This window comes from Pseudopipra pipra, chromosome 8 (genome assembly GCF_036250125.1).
Source record: "Pseudopipra pipra isolate bDixPip1 chromosome 8, bDixPip1.hap1, whole genome shotgun sequence".
NCBI lineage: Eukaryota > Metazoa > Chordata > Aves > Passeriformes > Pipridae > Pseudopipra > Pseudopipra pipra.
Window position 1 is genome coordinate 13,856,547 of NC_087556.1, and position 17,913 is coordinate 13,874,459.

The window sequence follows — 17,913 nt, forward strand, 5'->3', positions numbered from 1 at the left end:
TGACAAGTATACTATATGGCAAGTCATCAAGGCCTTAGAACAGGACTTGACCCATTTGAGTGATTTCAATCCCTCTTTCCTGGTGACTGTGGGATTAAGAAACTGGAAAAAAAAAGATAAATTATTTTAAATTTAATGTCATTACCATAATGCAAAAAACCCCATCCTAAACTGAAGGTACAGGCCAGAGAAACATTACCTTTTTTCTGCATTTGCTTTTAAGGTTTTGTTTTTGCCTGTCAATGTTGTTTTGTTTTTAGTATAATTGAGTCAGTTCAATCTAAACCATTACCAAAAGTGTTGGTTCAGTGCAACATGTGAAACAATCTAAGTGGCCTTTGGATTTCTTCAGATTTAAACAATCTGTGATTCAGATAACATACAAAATTTAATGATGATATTTATACATACATTTATGAAATAGGATGCTGTATATTTCTAGAAATACATAACAAGGACGTTCAGATGACTGAAGGATTAAAATGTTTTAGCTAACCTGCCACTTGTTTTGGAATTAGTGCCTAATTCTACATTCAGTTATTTGATTCTTGTTTGACTTTTGAATCCAGAGCAGAAAACATGCCAATGATTGATTCAGCATGTTTCAGTGGACCAATGCTCTATGTGCTTTTGGTGATGCCTTATTTGTGAACTGATCTTAATGTAAGCATATTTACCATTATTAGTTGTGTCTCTTATATGGGCAAATTTTGGTATTCTGTCAAGAGTTAATTTTAATTCCTGAAGATATAATGTAAGCAAAATAAATTTTTCAGAAAATTTTATTAACATCTTGTAACTCTTTAGTGATGTGTAATTTATTGCAATAAAGGAGTTCCTTGGCACAGTTTAATACAGGGGAATTATTATCATATGTTTAAGAATAAATATATGTATATATATGTATCTATATGTGTGTAAGTGTATAATGTATATGTGCGTGTGAGTGTGTGTATGTAAGAATTTATGTGTATGTGTGTTTTTGTGTGTGTATACATACATATATATATTTATAGAAAAAAAACTCAAATTTTTACAGGAAAAAGGATACAGCAAAAGTATCTAATGGATTAGCAACTCTTTTTTCATTTAAACCCAATAGTATTAATTGTGCCAAGGAGAAAGTATATTCTTAGGATTCTGTGCTTTTACTATGTTCTATTTGGATCCAAACACTTGACTGTAAACAGTAATTCTTCCCCGTGACTGCAGTCACCCTATAAGACTGAACAGAAATAAAGAGCAATTTATCTTTTGCCCTACTTTTAATGTACAGCCAAAGCGTTATCAATAATCTCATTGCATTTTTTTTTCCTGGGTCAAGACTGTTAACATTAACTAAGGCCTGTATTGAATCCCTTAAATTACCTTCCAGCTGCCTTGTTATATATATAACCTTGCCATTAACCTGCTGCTCTTCCTCTCCTCCCATCCAACACATGGTTATAGCCAAGATGTCCATCTACAAGAGAATGAAACTGGCATGTTGTTTTGATTGCGGACGCTCTGAGCGTGACTGCTCTTGCATGTCAGGCAGTGTACATAGTAACATGGACACCCTTGAGAGAGCCTTCCCACTTTCTTCTGTCTCTGTTAATGATTGCTCCACCAGTTTACGTGCCTGTAAGTTTTAACACCAACACATGCTGTTCCATGTCTGTGGTGTCTGTGGTATCATCCCCGTCTTGTGTCGTACATTGTAGTTCTGTGGATTTTACTGGGCTGATGCTTTTTAAAAAACCAACCAAATTTGATTACGGCTCTGTCTTTATATTTATGTTTTAATTTATTTTTAATACAGAAAATTTAATTCATTATTTTACTTTGTGTGCTCTTTATAAAGCATCCTCTTGCAATAGTTTGCAGGACCTTGGTAGTGCAGTTTGGTGACATCTTTTTTATTTAATCCATACAGTATAAATTGTCATTAATTAAAAAATAAGTGCTTCAGTGGAGGAACAGGCCTGTGTCTAAATATCTGACTGTTGCTAAGCAGGTAGCTAGCTCTAATGATGGTGGTACTAGAGCACCGTACAATTGGCAGTGAATAAATATACAGGATTCAAGGTAGTAGCTGGAATTCTAACCTATACTGCTATTATTATCTTTAGTTTTGTGTGTAGCCCTTCATTCTCAATAAGGCAGAACCTTCCATGTAATATTGAAACCACAGAAATATTAGTAAAAATGGCTGTACTTTTTGTAGTGCTTTTTTAGAAGGACTGGCCTGATAGAAATCCCTGGTACAAACATTTTCAAATTAACTGTAGAATCTGTCCCATAGGATAGTAACTATCTGAAATATGCCACAAAAGCTCTTTTGAAAGATCAGAGTCGAGAGGGAGAAAACAGAGAGCTTAGAACAATTCTGCATAGCCATTAATTCTTTGGGTAAACTATAGGAATTCCAAAGCTTGGTTTGTCAGTGTGATGTCACCAATCGAGGAAGATTGTTAAACAAAATGATTTTTTTGGTTTCATTTTCTTGTCCTCTTTAGTCATTCATAACAGGCAAAACTATGTCTTGGGACAGGAATTGTTTTGCTTTCCCTACCCAAATGGCAAAGAAAACTACAAAGTTATTCAAATACATCTATGAGAAGTTTTTGGAGTTTTGATCAGGAAGCATGTCCTCTTTACATTACAAGTCATTAAGTACAAAAGTGCCTTCCACTGTGAAGGCTATAATGTAGTTAATAGATTATGCATCTGGTTGTCTTTTGATGCTTTGTGTATTTCAGTATGTAGTCCAAGTGGTGAATGACTTTGGTTTAACTATTTTGACATTTGAGCTATTTTTCCGGTCACAAATATAACAATGCTATAAATTTTTGTCTGAAGACTGTGTCAATTGAAATTATTTTAATAGGATTTCTTGGAGATTTTACCAGAAATCTCTGTATCTGTTTATAAACTCCTAGTTATCTGCTTAGTGACAATTCATATATCACCTCAGGGTGGATGGTTCCCAGTTTTAAGTCCTGTTCTAAATAACATAAGTTTTTATCCTTTTAAGAGACCTTCATCAGAGTAAAATGAAACAAAACATAAGAGTGAATGAGAAACCTTCCTGTATTGAGAATTGCTGCAGGCAGTTACTTATACAGTGTAACAGCCCCAGTAACAGTGCCTGGTATAGTTTGTATTCATACAGACTGCTACAGAGAGTACGTGGGTGGGTCCTGGCACTAGTGTTAACAGCAACTAGATTAGGATAAATTAATATGTCTCCTACAAGTGGATAAAATTTTTGCCATTAGCACTGTTTGGCAAGGAAAGAAAAACTAATTTGTAGGTTTACCATAGCTTTCAAGTCCACTTAAGACTCTACAGGGGCAGATAAAGTAAACATTTTTGATTGCATTGCCTGCTGAGCCAAAAACTTCCACAATAATGGTATTATTTCCAACAAAAACCAATGCTTTTTGGGAAACACGTTAGATCTGTGTTACATTTTGAAGGATAAGTGATATTGACAGCTTTGAGGATTTTTAGCATCCTATCCTTCAAGGGCCTTTTCCCCTCTTCATCACTCCATCAAATCAAAAGAGATCTCACTCTTCCCCTTGTGAGACTAGTCACCTTTGACTGGTAATAATAAGTACGAAAATCAATACCAATTCACACTCCGTGCAAAGCAGCATAAGCCTTTCTTTTCCAATTAAAATATATATATACACGCAACGTTGCACTGGCAGGGCTTCAATAGAAATCAGTATGTTTTCTTTGCAGTGCAGAGGGGTCGTGTGATGCCCATCTTGACAGAGCTAGTTAACTCAAAGAATGGCAGTGAGAGTCAGCTTTTCATTAAATATGAGCAGATGTGAAATGTAGAGTGTTTGACAATTAGAAATGGCAGCAGCAGGGCCCCAGAATCAAAGTGAGGTCAGATTGGTGGATCAGATTACCTCTCTTACATTCTTTAGTTGTTCTGAAAATCATTTTGAATTAGTGTCAGTGGAGCCATGATGGGTTTTGCCCTTTGTCTTTTATGCTAGGACTGTATTGTTTCCCCAGACACTCATTAAAGGTCATTATACTATTACAGGGCTTGCTTTGGTCGTGGTGCCCCAGTTGAGTTGGTTTGCTTCTACAATTGCTTAATGCATTTCTTTCTTTCTTTCCTATATATTTTTTTTAAACTTCTGATTATAAAAGCAGGCTTTTTTTCCCAAGGCAAATAAAATCCCAGACCATTATGTATATCTTCTTGAAACAATGAGTAGTTTTGGTGAGAATTAGTGCTGTTTCTAAGAATCTGATGTTGAGTAGAAGATATCAATTTACATATTCAATGATGTACACAGGATTTAGTCTACTAATTGCATAATATGCAGAGAAAGTAACACTTACAATGTGTTTTCCACTGCAAATGAGTTTCTCTTTTATTGTATTGTTGTTTGTACTTCCAGCAAATGAAAATCATATTTTGATTAAATATAATTACATTAAAGGAGCTATTGAGTTTATAGGCTGTTTTCTGGAAAAAATGCATATAATTTTTTTAAATGTAAGGAAATATAATTTTAAATCTTTTTTGTGTCTACATTTTTTCAGGTTTAGCTGCATTTGGTAGATTGCTACATGAACAGCAGTCAAATGGTCCAAGTATTTTTAGCACTGGAGACTCAAGTCAATTAGGGTGAAGAGAGGCACTTAACCACTGAAAAACCTAGGGGGGTTTATACAATGAAATTATGTTATTAATAACTGTGATGTTTCTGCTTAGGTCTATGCCAAATCTTGGGGGATGCCATTCAAATGATTAAGTGATACAGACAGAAGCTTAACCTGAATCATTTAATTTCTGTGTTTCTGTATCACCATATGTCTGTGCTTCTCAGGAACATCAGAAGTTCAAGTTTCTAAAGGAAACCTTTTCGAAAGTTGTTGCTGTGCCCACTGCCATGGGATTCTAAATTCCCAACAACATATTAGGCCCAGGCACATCTAATTCAGCTTGTGAGAAAACATGCTTTGGCATGCTCTGGTAGTTCTGAGAAGCTCTTTGTGAAGGCTTTTGCTTTAGTGAATATCGGGGATCTCTAGAGACAAAATAAGAGATTAATTATTGCTATGTTTTGAATGCAGGGCTCAACCCAAACTCCTAGCCATCTTATGTGGAAAGACCATGCTAAAACAAGTTGGAGAAAGCTTAACTTTTCAAAGTAGCCAAAGCATGTATCTACCTGTGTACTAGACCCAGTTTAGAGCCATATATTCCATATAGACTTTTATTGTCAGCATGTGATTTATGTTGTACAGACAAGTTGGCTGCTGAATCTCTCTCAAAGGACCTAAAATCCCATTCTGCAAGATTAGGTGAACATTTTGGGCAGCTTGAACCAAGACTGGTACACGGTGCTGAAACAATGCGTGGCAGTGTGGTTTAGCAAGTTAGGTCAAGAAAAACTGTAACTTCTTCATTGACCTGTGTTACTTAGGGCAATGTAGACTTCGCCTGTGCAACTTTAAAACTGAAAAAGCCAAATTCTATAGTGAGAGTTGAAATGACATATAACTGATTTAGCCAGAGAGGTCAATGCATAACACACACAGACATTGGTCAGTGTATCTAAAACTCCTCAGTTATGTTACTATGTTTGGGCTTTTCTAAATGGTTTGACTATTAAGTCCTGACTTCTTGAATAACTGGCTGAGGAGATAGCATACTCTTTATTTCTCCTGGAATGCAGGGGACATATCCTCTGCTTTCTATCCTCTGCTTTTCTAACCTACTACTTCTCTAGTCCTGCTGTAGTAGCCAAGACAACAAGAACTACTTGCTTTTTCATGCATGAGCTAAGGTGCAGGAAGTGCCTGTATGTGCCCTATCAGTGCTAGAATTTTCTGTTTACCCTTTAGCAACAATAATTTTCCATTTACAGGATGCATATACCACCTTGTGGTAGCTAGAGACTCTGAGATTCTCGAACCGACTATGAATATGATCCCGTTTACATTATATTTATAATGCTTTGACTATGAGAAAGTGGGGTAGTACCACTGCTCTCTCCCACTACACACCTTTTCTGAGCTGTGAGACTTCCTGCTGTGGCCACAGGAGGCTTTGAAAATCTTACTTTTACATATGCTGCATAAACACTTTCTTTTTAATATAACCCACTGATCTCTCTGTGGTCACACCATCTCCTCTTTGTCCTGAACAAAAAGCCAACAGTACACCTTTAATGTTTTGAGGAAGAATAAATTGAAGGAGGAAATAAGTGATTGTGTCTTCCTGTAGAGGAAAGACAGATGCTGCCCTTCTTGAACGGCATTGTAAGTTCATAAGTAAGTGATTATAACTGGATTGCTGTATTTTATGCAGCTCACTTCTGTGGAATGACCCCACCTCTGTATACTGGAGAATGATAGAGTGCTATGTTGTGTAGACTACTTTTTTTTTTTTTTTTTTTAAAGAGATTAATGAAAATGGAACATTAGAATGAGACATAGTGCCAAATAAATTCCTGGTAATTCAAAACCACAGAGAATATAAACAATAAGCCAGTGAAACAAGCTGTGTGTGAAATATTGATTTATGTAAAATTGGTTCCAAATATTGTCCTTTCAGGGTGACAGATTTTTACTTCGGTTACATCAGTTTCCATGCATTCAGTGTTGTATTCCTGGGAATTGACATGACTGTGAAGTTTCTTCTAAATACCTCTACAAGACTGCATGGTTTCCCTTTCAAAATACTAAAATAATGTAAAAATGGACACCTGTGTTTATTTTAGTTGTCATTTTTTTCAGAAAAAAATACTATTTTAGATAACTCAGTTAAGATACAAGACCAGTACAGGTGAGGGAAAAAAAAAGGTATATACATCTTAACATAGTCTGTGTTGCTACTGGGTAATGAAGGAAACCAACTCACCTTCCTTAGCCATCTTCTCAGAATGATCTACTGTCAGGAAAGCTGGTATTACTAAAACTGGACAGTGGGGTTTTGAAGCAAATAAAACCAGACAGTGGAACAATAAAAAACAACAAATATGGGAGAAACCTGTGCTCTTCTATAGAGGTTCTCATGGTGTAGCCATTGATATGAAGTCAAAGCTTGCACATGCTGGAGATCTGCCATATTTACAGCCAGCTCCATAACCTGTGGCACTGGTAAATCAGAAGCCAGACACCATGAGATCTGCTTTTCTGGGACTGAAAAATTACTCTTCTATTTTCAAACTTAGTTTATATCTGCAATTCTGTCTAACCTATTTTCTTTCCATCTCTTTCTCCTTTTTGCAATCATATAAAAGTACGTGCATGTGTTTCCACTAAAGAAGATAGGATGAATTGACTCAATAAATCCGATCACAGTCTTATCTAGCATTCAAGAACTGCTTGCTGGAACAGTGGTTTCACTGAACCAAGCCTTTGATTTGTCTGCCTTTCTTACACTCTTGATGTACAGCCCTCCAGGTGATCCTCTTGTTGATCTACAGTACATTTTTCTGTATTGCTAACATAGTGATAGAAGCAGTGATCAGAATGGGCTGGTCCTGAGACTCCAAGAATCTATTCTATCTCTTTTTTTATGTGTATGAATGCACCATGATTTTTGTACTTCCTCTTCAAACACTGAGGAGATGACATTAATTACGGAGGGAGGAAAAGGTAACGTGAAACAATAGGTATTTTGCCGTAGGTGACTTCAAGTGTGTAGTTTGACTATAACATTCAAAAAATCAATCCCATTTATTGTTCTATACTTTAATAAAACCTGAGTGCTGATAAATTATTTAACTTTCTTTTGGATATAGTATAAGCATATAGGTGAATACTGAAGTAGAAATGCAGTAGTAGAAAAAAAAACAGAATGATCCCTCCAAACCAAACTGGTTTTTTTAGAAGGTAGAATGGTAGAAGTGAGATAGTCTGACTCATTACTAGATAATATAAATAATGAAGCATGCACTTTTTCAGATCAGTTTTGTCATGCAGCATGTACCACTGGGCTGATGAGAGTGACTTCTGCCCAGTTTGTGATGTCTGTGACAAGGAGATGAACCCTCACATCACCGTGGGATGGAGGCACTGCTAAGTTTAGCAGTGAATCCTTTGATGAATTGAGAAAATGGGGAGAGGGAAAGATCAAGAAGTCTGCATTAATTCCTTTAGGCCTTTACGTTGAGTGGTGATTCTTACCAGGGTCACAGGGAAGGGACTAGTGAGTGGCTTGCTTTTATGGGGACAAGTTAGAAAAGATGCCGTCTGCATCCCTTGGAATGAATTTAGCAGAGGGTCTTATGCAGGGTGACATGGAAATTATGTTTGCATTTTTAGTTCCTGAGTGTGGCTGGTTGTCATGAAACTCACCATGACAGTTTCTTACCACCAGGCAGCAGATTCTTCCTGTTACCTCCGTGGTGTGGGACAGATGCTAGCCGGTTAGGTCTCCTTCTCTACTGTTTCCCAGCTATTTCAAGCGACAGATGCCAGAGCTGGCTCGGTTTCAGCTTGAGCATTTCTGTCATAGCCCTGCCTTGAGCCCAAATTCTGACCTTTACTATATGAAATAAAGTATTTATGAACAAGCAGTGGCTTGATCCAGAGCAAGCTTAGAGCAAATGTCAAGTGTCAAGTCAGTCTCCTGCCTCCTTATACCACCTGCATTAGGAACCTGGATTAGACCCTAGACTACAGCACTGACTGCCTTAGGCTTTATGGGTCTGGAGAGACATAACTTATTAACAAAGAGTTATTAAATTTTTATCAGTTTTATAACGCAATGTAAATGCCTTCTATGAATCTACATTGTATTCATTATCATTTAAAACGTTAATTAAGTCAAAGTTGCATTTAATTTAGTTCTAAATGCGCCTTTGGGAGGAAGCTTTTAAAAACAGCTGCAGGATTGAGAAGCTCATTGATGCTGGGAAGTTGTTAGTAGCACTTTTCAGGATAGGTCCCCCAAATTGACTGCCATTTTGAGTCTTAGCTAATTTGTGTGGATGTTATTGGGCAAGGTCTCAAATTAATATTGAACCAACCAGAGCAGAAAACTATCAGCTCATGCTAATCACAGAGACACTTTGATATGTAATTCCTGTTCTTTTTAAATTATGTCAAAACTAAAAATTTTGATTTGTAAAGCTTGTACATCTCATACTCTTGTGTTGAAAGATTGGGGGTTTTTTTTCCATTTTATATCTTTATTGTTTGTATCCTGTTATAATTCAAGTGAAAACATATTCATTGACTTGGAATATTGTCCTTTAGGTTCACAGAAAAAAAAATCTGGCCTAAGTCTTCTACATTTCATGTAACCTGAAGTTACTGTAATATGTAGATGGAGGTGCTTATTGAAGTATACAACAGACCACAATACAGTTTCAACATATAAAGTGGAACAGAGTTTAGTATAAAAGCTCTTGCATAATGTATGGGAGTGTTTTGACTTTTGATACATTTTGATAAAAAAAAAGAAAGCAGGAAAAAATCAAAAACAGTGGTTCTGTCACCTGATTATTCCATTGAGATCCTTAGCATATTTAATATATATATTTTTATTCAGGTGAGGAGTCACATTTGCTATTGTGTGACCACCTATATACATATTATGTGATTCATACTTCTAGAACTGAAAGCAGGGGCAACCAGTGTATTTCTTACATAAGCTAGGAGAATCTATTGAAATAGGAGCAGAAATCTTCAGATTTATCAGAGTAGGTCCAGCAGAATGGTTCAGCCCCTAGTCCGGAAGCCAGAAGTAACTCGCAAGACAATTTTTTTGGGTCTTTACTGAGTACCCAGAACCTTCCCAAGCATTTGTATATGCCAGGATGCATAACCTCATGAATTTTTTATGTTCTGCATGAAAAGAGGAGGTTGTTGTCACATAACTCCAGATGTGGCTCTTGAAGTGCCACAAAACAAGCACCCATACTGTATCATTGCTTTGATTGGGGTTATAGTAGACAGGAGGGGGGTGAACAGAATGTATCATAGATATATTTATTTCAGTATGTAAGTTCTTAACTATGTTGGTAATATACTTTTAAAATAGGTTAAAGTTCAGTCATAATGTTGCTGTTTGAGATTATTCACCAGCCTTTGTTAGCATTCTTTTTTTATAATGCTATGATACAGCTTTCCTTGTGATATTTTATGTATTACTGAATCCTGTAATGCTGTGATTCACTTATTATCCAAGATTTTCCAAAACATAATGTGTACTACCTCACACACACATGCTTCGCTGATACTGATCAGATCTTGTTAGCACAGTACGATTATTCTGAAAAGGAAGAGTGAAAAAAGTGTTATTACTGTGTAAGATGTGGCCAATGTCATCTGGTTAAACACTCCTGTGTGCATTTTAGTTTGACTGGAAATTCTACCTAGGCAAATGTGAAACAAAAATTTCACAAGGCAAAGATCCCAGTCTTGACTGTGCTGTTGGCTTACTACATGCCTATAGTTCTTTTTCCACCCAGAGACTGAAAATATTGTGTTCTCTATATATTATATTACATTTTGTGCTAAGAAGTGCTTTACATTTTGAAGTCCTGAATATAAGCCTGATTGTCCTTTTGATATAGTTATTCCCCTGAAGAGGCCAATTTTCGTGTCTTCTGATCTTTGCTGAAGAAGGACATAGATACACAGCAAGAAGGAGAGGAAAGTGAAATAGGGTACATGACAGAAAGAAGTGGCAAAATTACCATGACTGCCTTGCTGCTTAGGGACATTTTGAAAGGGGATACTATCTGAAAGGGCAGGGATAACTTCTGTTTATCTGCATCAGTAGAGAAGAATCTCTTATGCCATATTTTAAAAATCATCTGCAGTTTTTAGCTGCTTCTGAACTTTAATTGGAATGCAGACCTTGTTTACTGCTGAAGGAAATCCAAAAAATCATTATAGCATCTTTGATCTTTGTCATGCAATTTCCTTTGTTCGTTCTAGCATAAAAGATTTTGCTTGCACTAAGCATGTTGCTTTCTCCATTCCCATGTTCCTGATGTTATCTTCACTCTCTAACTCAGTGGTGTTATGTGTTCTCTGACACGGCATGTCTGACAATATGGAGAGAGATTTTACATCACCATATGATATGGAGGAAGACTGGTAACATGAAATGAAGGCTCTGTTTTTGAGCAAACTCTTGCCAGAATGAGGTGTGCCATCTAGCAATGGAGATGGTTTATTCTAAAATTAGACCTTTTTCTATAGTACTTACATGATCCCTTTTGGGATGTACTGCCTGAACTTTTAGTAAAAATAGCAGTCATGACTTATGGAAAATAATTTAGAAGTTGAGATAAATACACTTGCCTAGCTAGTCTATTAGCTGATAGAACCAAGGCTCTAGAAAATAATAAAATCAATTGCAAGTTTTGAGCCTAATGTAGAGATGATGCTTATTCCTGTTCCATGAGTAACATGCGTTAAAATCCATAGTTGCAAACTGACAGCATATTTCATTAGCAGGCATTTGTCCAGTGATAATTTTTCTTTTATTCATGTTTTACATCTATTAGAATTATTCCTGATCTACTGAAACATGCAAGGACTGCCAGGTTCTCTGTGACCAGTCAATCACAAGATGGGTGGCAGCAAAGTGATACAGTATTTATTTAGAATTGCAGGGTGTGAAAATGAATATAATTCATATGACGAGACAGCAGAAGGGTAAGAAGAAGTGAGATACAGCACTGAAGAGAACAGGATGTACTTTTCTGGCTTCTACTACAAATTGTCCCTTACTGTATGTGGGCGACTTGTTTCTCACCAACAATGGACTTAGACTCCCAGCCATTCTTGTATTTTGTCTCTTTTTACATGCAAAACTACTTTTTCACTTGGTTCTGAATAAAACCAATAAGCTTTCAAATGTCAGAGCAGGCAAAAAATGAGCAAAATATATTTTACTGCTATGCTAAGAACTGCTTTTGATATTCCACAGAAAAATATTACATATTTTCAGAGTGCTACTCAAATTAAATTTTAATTGTCAACAAATGATGTTTTTTGTAAACTGAGACATGAAAGTACTTTTCATTTAATTTTATAAAGAAAAAATTTGCTGAAAATTAAATCAGTTTTCATTTGTTAAAGACCTAAATTTTTCAATAGGTCTTAAAAGATGGATTTTTTTTCACCAAAGCTTTTTGTTTTCTATAAAAGAGTCATTCAAGGAAAAATGAATATATATATCTATATATACATATGTAAAGCATTGTATGTATTCATTGTATGTATTTTGATTATTTGTATTGGAGAGTCTCACTGCCCTGAGTAACAGGATAAAACTTCTTGATTTCTTCACTCAGACAAAGGAGAAAAGATGAGGGAACAGTAGAGTTGGGACAGATGTCAGTCTCAGCACAGTTTCTGTAATGGTAATGACAGTACAAATATTGCAGAGACTGGAATCAGTAAAGTGATCCTACCTATCTGATAGGATTCTTCCATACAAGGAGTCCAACATACAGGCATCTTACACTTTGGAGAGTTACATGACTCAGCAGAAGCCTTTGGTTATGTTTGGAAGAGAAGTAGATGAAAAAACAATTTACAGCATCAGGGAAGACTGAAGCCAAGAATCTGATCACATAGTCTAGATTTGTCTGACATTACATCAGTCTGAAATTCTATAAGAGCAGGAACTGGTATTCTTTTAACCCATTGACACCAGATTGTTCTGCTTGTTGATTTATGTAATATTAATTCTGTGCCATATCTGCACTTCAGTATGTCATTATTGTGTAATTCTGCTATTCTTAGAACTCCCTACACCTAAATTTTCCACTTTCAAACATGGAATTACTTTAATTTTTGTTTTGGATTTCCCCTGTTACCACCACCACATATAATTTTTTATTATAGGATTGTCTGTGGAATACTGTCTGCCTTTCTGTCTTTTCTGAATAATCACTGAAAATACTATCTCCTACCTGAATTAAAATGCATACTCTGTTTTTAGATTCATGATTTCTAGTGTTAGTATGTCTAATAACTGATCAAACTTTAAAGGTCTTTTTGATTGGCTGATTGAATCTTTGAATGCTGCAGCTCATTCATCCATAGTTTTACTGGTACCTCTCCTGATAAATAGATGGTGAAACTCTTGTTTCTGCATTTAAAATTGTAGCTTGAAGGAATGCAAGAATCATATCTGTAGGCTCATATATTCAGGCTCAATACTCAAGTCCCACATACTCCTCAGGAAATATCCTCAAATTGAACCTTGGGTTCCACAGATTTCCTCAACAGTATCCTTCAGTTCTGCCCATGAGGAATATAAAATATGTCAAAATATGCATTTCGTTTTAATCTGCCTTTAGCATGTGAGTCTTTTGTCTGCCCTCCTCTTTCTTCTCAAGCAGGACAAAATAAAACCCTCAGAGGCAGAGCTCCAAGCAATTTGCTTTTGGAAGATGACTTTCTTGACAGCTGTCAGTGTCCCCTGAGCATTGGATTTCTGGATGCTTTCAGTATCTGACTCTCAAAACATCTGGCAGAAACTGTATTTCCAAATATATTGGCATCTTGTGGCATTTGTGGTTGATATAGTTACTTTCAGGGTAGTAACTGACCTGTAAATCTTACTGAATTTTATGCATCCATTTTTTCTTTGTTGGAGAGGGTTCCTCACCTCCAGGTGATTGTGGACTTTATTCTGAAATTGGTGTGATAATATAACAGAAATGCTGGCAGTTCAGTGTTTTCCTGCAGAAGTGTCTTTCCTTTTTTTTTTTTTCTTGTTTTATCAGTCTTTCATCCTTATCATGCTACCTTCTTTGAAAAGGGACATCACTTGTATTTAATTTTATACTCACAGAGTATAAGTGATTTCTGTGGTATAACACTGAGTGTTATATATTCTGTATATACAGTATTCTGTAGGACAAAGCTAAGTAACTTGAGCAGCTAATTCAACACTTTGACGATCCTCTTTCAAAAATTCTCCATTGCCTGCTTTCCTCTCCTCTTGTGTCATTGCATTGGGTGCTAACAATGAGGGTGCTGCTGCCAGGTTACTGTCTCTTCTGCTGGTAATGTCCATAGTCTCATCAGGGTTTCGTTAATGAATCCAGAAGTACTTAGCCTGATGCAGTTATGTTGGATTAAGTTTTCTTTCTAAAGCTGTTCCTTGTCATGAACTAAGAGGTTGGCATCTCTCTGTAGGCTTAGTAACAAAGCAAAAACTAAAAGGAAAATATATGTATAATTTCATTTTTTTAAAGAAGATGGATATCGATTTAGTTTGGTAGATTCAGTATTATTTTCTTTCTTTCTCCATTGATAGCCTGTGTACTTTTATACCGTTATAGTTTGTCTTACATAATGTGAGATGGGACGCTCTCCCCTCTTACAATAGTTCAACCCTAACTCCTGCAGAAATTTCAGAGTTATCAGTGCAGTATTTTTTTAGTAATAGAGGAATTATCAGAGGGAATTTGTAACGGACAATTTTTTATTTCGTATGGAAGTATTTTGATCCTGTTTAGGTTGTATTTGAAAAATGGGATCCATCCTTTTGAGTATTCTTTCCGTTAGAGACCAAAATGATGTTGTAATTAACATTGTTATTAATTATCACCACTGGATTTCTTAGCTTATGCTTTATTTTCCACTTTATGAAATTGCTAGCCCTTGCTTCCCCATAGGAATTGATTTCAGCCAAACTACTGTAAGCTTTGGCAGAGATGGGATTATTAATTTTTTGTGGTTCTTTTGCAGATACAGTAGACATAACATTTTCTTTCTTCTTTTTCAGTTATTATTGTGTTGTTTTACTTTCCTTGTTTTGCCAATGTTTACGTAGAAATTATGTACTGTACTCCCCTAAATTTCCATAACAGTTAATTATATTCCATCTCTATTTTTTGCTATTGCTATTTTTGCTATTGTTTTATAGATTTAATCTTAGTTATTTATATCTTGTGTTGGTTTTATATTCGTATATTTAACAGGTGTTATTGGTTTTTTTGTTCCATTTGTTCAGTGCAAGAAAAAAGCTCTACAAGAATGAAATACATTGCAGAACTCACTAAAGTAGGGAGCACTTAGAAAAAAATATACTCATTTCTTAGTGTCATGAAGAGTATTTAACTGTATATCTGTAAGTGATAAAACCAGCATATGTAATAATAGGCTTTTTAATACCACAGGTTCAACCTATTTGATTAATTTGAATGCTTACCCTATGACTTACAATAGTTTGCACAAAATAATTTCTGTGTCAGCAGTTAACATTCCCTGTTTTTATGAAAGCCATACTTCAGCTAATAGAGTATTGTTAAACTGCAACCAATGTGCTAAAAATCTCCTCTGTTAATAACATTTCTATGTATAAGAACAGCTGAGAAATACTGTTCTATATTCATGCATAGATTTGAAGACAGAAAAACAGCAATAGGGCTTGAAACTCGCTGTAACCAGCAGGTGGTGGTGCTGGATTAGAAATCAGTAATGACTGAAAAGCCTGCAAGAACTTCACTGTATTGCTTTGCTGAGGAAACAATTTAATTTTAAAAAATTGTAATATTTCAGATGGTCCGTTTTAACTATATAGAATTTTTTCCATGAGGGTACATACAGTGTAAGTACTTGTATCTAGAACCAGTGTGTACATAAATATGCACAGCATTTTATAGTTAGTTTACATATGAAATGATATTATGACCTCACAGGTAACAGTCATATGAAGACTCCATCCCAGAGGAATATTATACCTGAGCCTGAAAGAGTACTGGGGATCGCTGAGTCTGGTCCTATTAATACTTAACAAATGGAAGTTTTTCCACTGATGTGGGTGAAAGCTGGAAAAGACTAAAGATAAGAAAGCCAGAGTTAAATGTCAATATTTCAGTTCTTCTTGTTCAGAGACACGGACACCTGTACATCCTTTTTACAAGGGTGAACACAAGCCAAAAGGGAAAAGAAATTCAGTGGTAGCAAAGCTTAAAAATTAAAAAAAAAATATGAAGAAAACCCCAATTTATCACTGGCATATTAACCACCTAATTAAAAAAAAAATAAACCATCTCAGCCGCATCCTCTCAATTGTGTTTTCAGAAGTAAGACAACTTACTGGAAGAACTAAAAAAAAAACAAAACCAAAACTGCAGCTTTTAAGAATACAAGGGATTTATAAGAAGTTTAGGTAAATCTCTTCTTTTCTCAGAGGCAGTGCTGACAGGGACCTAGTATGTCTTGTCATGAGCAAGGTAGATAAAAGTTATTTCAGTTTAAAAATTTAGGATATGCAGGTGGGAATTGCTCTGAAAATGTGTATTGTTAAGATAAATTGATACTTTTGACTGAAAAACAAAATAATAATTCTAATTAGATTTCCGCAGGATGAAATCTACACATCCCAGTGTTCACAGGAATAGCAAGACCAAGCTTAAATTTGTGGAGTCTGCATTTAACTATTGCTTTCCTGTGCCCTGAAATACTCACTCTTCCTGACACTCTATGCAGTAAATACACAATTTTTAATCCCAAGGAGCAGAGTAATCCTGTGCTTACTTTTAACCTTAGTTACTTCTAGTTATTGCATATTTTTCTCTGAATTTAATGGAGCCGAGGGAGTGTAAACAGTAAAGTGATCATAGGCACAATGGTGAGTGGCCTTTCAAATTTTGATATTTTTTTAATAGTAGCTTATATTTTGCCCACATATAGAACTTCACTGTTTTCAGCACTGACTGATCAGATTGTGAGTGTGTTTAGTCACAAAGGGAAAACTTCCTTTACTTTGTAAAAACCAGAGGGATTCCTTCTGTAGTTTAGCAGAACTGCTTAACTACAGCCTGCCCTTGCTAGTGCTGTAACTTCTTCCTCCATGTCCCTCAACAGTTGGTGTCAAAATCCTCTCTGAGGAAATAGGACAAAGGACAATATACTTTGGATTGCTATATATTGAAACAAGGATAACCTATGACAATGCACTGAATGTTACGATTTGTTCTGTGTTGCTACTCTTAAAGACTCTCCCAAAGATGTGCCTTTTGGCTTTACTTGTCTTGCCTTGGGGAACTGTCAAAGGATCACTCATAAGCAAATCAGTGTCCTTTAATTGACACTGTATTTTTTTAAGGAAGGAAAATAGAAACGGAGAAATAAAAAGGATGTTGAAGTTATTCAGTGTTAAAGAGACAGACACACTTTCATGTCTAATAAAAAAAAAAAAAACGAACACCAAACACTGTAATAACAAGTCACTATTATCATATGAATGTAGTATGATTTTATTAATGTATTCCAAATGTATTTTCCAAACAGCAATAGCAACCTTGCATTCTTATACTTGCTAGATCTGAGAAAAATTAGAGATTAACAGCCATGTTTTCAGATAATTTGGTCACCTGAATTTTAGCAAGAGCTATAAATAAGGAACTCCATTAAAAAAATTGTCTGCAAGTGAGCAACCCAAGGCTGTGTAACAGATCAGTGGTAAAACTAAATCCCAGTCAAGAGATTTCCAGTCCTCTGCTTGTAGCCATAGGATCATCAGGTAGTCTGTTAAAAAGTTGGCCTGTGGCTTTGAGCAATTCTTTTGTACTTTGCTTCTGCTAGACACAGGAGCTGGAGCTCTAAAATTGAAGTTCACAGCTGCTTGTGACACAGTAGGACACACAGGGTCTGAACAGCTCTTTTCTGACACACAGGAATAACATTTTGCTGTTGCTCCTCCCCCGTGTTCAGAACAGATTGTTATAATGGAGTAACATAATTTAAAATTTGACACAGAATATTTACACTTGCCATACCAATGAGACACTTGATGTTTGTCTGGACAACGGATCCACATGAACACAGATCTACAGTTTAGACACATCTCCATTCCCTTCACCCTTTCCTAAAATAAACTTTATCCAAATAGTATTCTGTATGGTACAACATGTGGAGAAGTCAATTGGACAATTAAATGGACAGGGGGAAAAAAGT

At 35.8% G+C, this 17,913-nt stretch overlaps 1 protein-coding gene across 38 annotated transcripts in view; it reads left to right on the forward strand.

Annotated features, from left to right (window-relative positions):
- Positions 1–17,913, forward strand: part of KCNMA1 (potassium calcium-activated channel subfamily M alpha 1) — a 468,105-nt gene that overhangs the window by 368,106 nt on the left and 82,086 nt on the right. For 13 of the 38 annotated variants that reach the window (XM_064662590.1, XM_064662591.1, XM_064662592.1 and 10 more), the window contains one exon: positions 1,450–1,623. The exons of the other annotated variants lie outside the window; for them this stretch is intronic. In XM_064662590.1, the coding sequence (XP_064518660.1) occupies positions 1,450–1,623 (174 nt within the window). The remainder of the gene's footprint in view (positions 1–1,449; positions 1,624–17,913) is intronic. 38 annotated transcript variants of the gene reach the window in all.